The following is a 3275-nucleotide window of genomic DNA, read 5'->3' as shown; positions in this document are numbered from 1 at the left end:
AAGTTCAGAGAACTCCTACCTCTGTTGGTAACTAAGGGCAACTCCCTCAGAGTGAAAGGCAGATTGTATGATGCCAGTGTGTGAACAGCCCTGCTACACAGCAGTGAAATATGGGTTATGATTGCCGCCGATATACAGAGGCTAGAAAGAAATAAAGCTAGTATGCTTTGTTTAGATGTCCAATATCAGTGTGCATGTACAACTGAGTGTTAGCATCTTGAGTGAAATGTTGGACATAAGAGGCATCTGATGTGATGTGCAAGAGAGACAGCTGCAATAGTACAGTCATGTGATGCATATGAATGAGGACAGCTGTGTAAAATATCAAACTCATGCCAGCATGGAAAGCAGATGCTAATGATGGTGATGATGATGATATGATAAATATGTGTATATACATATATATGTGCATATGTATGTATATTTATGCAATTACGTGTATATATATATATATATATATGTGTGTGTGTGTGTGTGTGTGTGTGTGTGTATGCATGCACATATATTATATATATGCATATACCTACATACATGCATGCATAAATAGAATGCTAATTTTATCAACTACAGAGTAATAAGCACAATGTCGCCACAGGCAGGATTTTCTTTTTACCCAAAACACAGAGAAATGTAAAGCATTTAGTCTGAAACTCTACTGTGTTTAATGTAGAAACATTGTTGTTCCTAAATCTCTCAACAAGAGACATTCAGTAGCAGCACTTTAAAGTAATGATTTTTTGCCAACCTAATGTGGTAGTCCCATTTTGGGGCGAATGTTACTGCTTTTTAGCCCCAGGAGACATCGTCTCCAGCTGGCTATACGACACACTATCTTTGTCCTTATATTTTCGAACAGGGGAGGCTAGCACTCCCCCCCCCCCAGCACTGCTTTGTACTAGATGGAGGGTGGCAAAAAAATCTACTATGTATGTTCTTGCACTATTCTTTGTTATAATGTTGATTACAATAATTTCTGCTTTGTTATGTGTTTTAATTCCATCTTTAATTTTATATGAAGACTAAAAATGCTGAGGGAACACACACATGCACATACACATACACACACACCACACACACACACACACAACACACACACACACACAGCAGTAAAACCATTATATAAAATAAAATACCTGAGAGGATCAAGTTCACCTTTATCATTTTTGGAGACATCAAGTTTGCCAGGAACAATTTCATATTCATCTCCCACAACTGATTGAAGAAATCTAGAAACATATACACATACAAACATTAGAGATGGAAGAAGTAGTATTAATAGCAAAAAACATGGATATATCATTAACACACTGAATATTGTGGTATTTGCCTTGATAGGTCTTCTCATATAGATATACACTGCTAAAAGCACTCACATATAACGTAGCAGACAAGAACTTCCAAATCACATAATTTCAGCATACTGCACTTCTTCAGTGGCAGGTGCCCAGCTGTAGAAACCATACCAAAGCAGACAACAGAGCTTGGTTGGTGCAGTCCTCTGACTAGATGCAGATGTGGCTATGTTGTAAGAATTCTGCTTCCCAACCAAAATGCAAAATAGTCATTATAATACGTTGTTACTTAATAGGTTCTCTAACATATCTTTTCACATAAACATAGATCTTATTCCCCTTTTTCTCATTATGTAAAGTCTTTATAATTGCTCCTAATTGTGACTAAATCTCTTCGCTGATTATTTAAGTATTTTAACATCAGTTTACTTTCCTTTACTCTTTCAGCATGCTTCCTTCCTCCACTACCCCAGCTCCACTACTTTATCTCAATGCTCATCTCTTTCTGCCACTTTGACAGACCAGATGGCATTCCTAATTGATCAACTGTCTCATGACATTTGCTTTGAACAGGATGGCTTTAACTTCATCTTCCTGCCCTCTCTGTTTCTTCACTTCTTTCCCTATTCCTTTCTTCTTATATTGTAGAAGTTCTTCCTCTGTCCCATACATCGCATTCTGCTTCCTCTCCCCTTTTTAACCATTATATTTGCTTGCACTACGATATGAACTGCATTTACCAATCTTCTCTTGATGAGAGGAGCCAGACATACTGCAATACCTTCATGTGACTGGTTACTGGTTACATACCCATCATGTTTTGTACATTTCACATGAAAATTATGATTATTATAATTATTTCATAACTCTGAGCTTCTTGAAACAGCTGTCATACTAATAAATTACATGTTCTATTTTGTATTTTTGTGATACATGTAAATTCACACACACACACACACACACACACACACACATGTATGTATATATATACTAGCAGCATAGCCCGGCGTTGCCCGTGTATATAAGAGCCCCTAGTAGGCAACGACTAATCCCAATCTAGTCCTTTCCCTCTAGGGAATGAAGGCGCATGTGTAGGTTGCAATGTCTTCTCTTCACTCCCAAATAACTATCAAACAGCTATCGATAATTCAACCCAACCATTTCCTACTAGGAAGAAATTACATTCGAGACTTTACCCCCACTTCTGCTAATAGCTGCTGCAGCCACAAGTTATTCGAATACTTTTTTTGTTTAAACTTTCTTTATAACTACCACCCCAAACGTTTTACCTTGAATTTTTTGACGTACCCTAAGGGTCCTCGGATGCTACTTGCAAACTCTTGGTTTATTATAAACCGCTTTTGTCGTGTGCACCAAAAAACCTTTTCCATTCGTTTGTTCAGTTTGGTCACTTTTGACTTTTTCGTTGTTGTCACTCACATTGCTGCCCGCTTTTTTGCCGTTTTTCTACATTTTTATACATTTTGGGATACTTACCCCACGTGTTCCGAGAGTTAAAAAGGTCGAGTTGAGTCCCCTAGACAGTCTGTGGTTTGTATTTAATACACAAATCGGTTTGCTATGTGTGCCACATATGATTTAATTAACCGATTTTTTCCAGTAATAAAGTATCCTATTGGAATAAAAAGGGCCATATAGCTCCTTGGTGCAGACATTATGCTCGCTGTGAATTTAAAAAAAATTCCAGCCAATTTGTGAAAGATATTGTCGAAAATATGTCATCTTGAATTTGAACGCGATTTCCCAAAATGGCATGATTTTATTGATTTTTTCTGATGGTGAGGTATTGCATGGAAAACTAACGGCAGAATTAAGTTTCTTAGGGTAACATTAAGCTTCACCATGAGTTTGGTGAAAATCGATTGCAAGTTGCGAAAACTACAACAGAAAATGTGTTGCATATAAAAAGCTTAGATTCTCGACCCCATGTCGAATTTATACATTTTTTTCAGAACTGGGGGA

The 3275-nt window shown here is 37.3% G+C and overlaps 1 protein-coding gene across 1 annotated transcript in view; it reads right to left on the bottom strand.

Moving 5' to 3' along the window:
- Positions 1 to 209: 209 nt before the first annotated feature.
- LOC115225134 (protocadherin Fat 4) overlaps positions 210 to 3275 on the bottom strand; it is a 549120-nt gene continuing 546054 nt past the window's right edge. The window contains exons 39-40 of the mRNA XM_036500736.1: positions 1134 to 1226; positions 210 to 216 (exon numbers count right to left, since the gene is read on the bottom strand). Coding sequence (XP_036356629.1) covers positions 210 to 216; positions 1134 to 1226 — 100 coding nt within the window. The remainder of the gene's footprint in view (positions 217 to 1133; positions 1227 to 3275) is intronic.

This window comes from Octopus sinensis, linkage group LG2, assembly GCF_006345805.1.
Source record: "Octopus sinensis linkage group LG2, ASM634580v1, whole genome shotgun sequence".
NCBI classification, from domain to species: Eukaryota; Metazoa; Mollusca; class Cephalopoda; order Octopoda; family Octopodidae; genus Octopus; species Octopus sinensis.
This window is presented reverse-complemented; position numbering and strand designations above follow the sequence as displayed.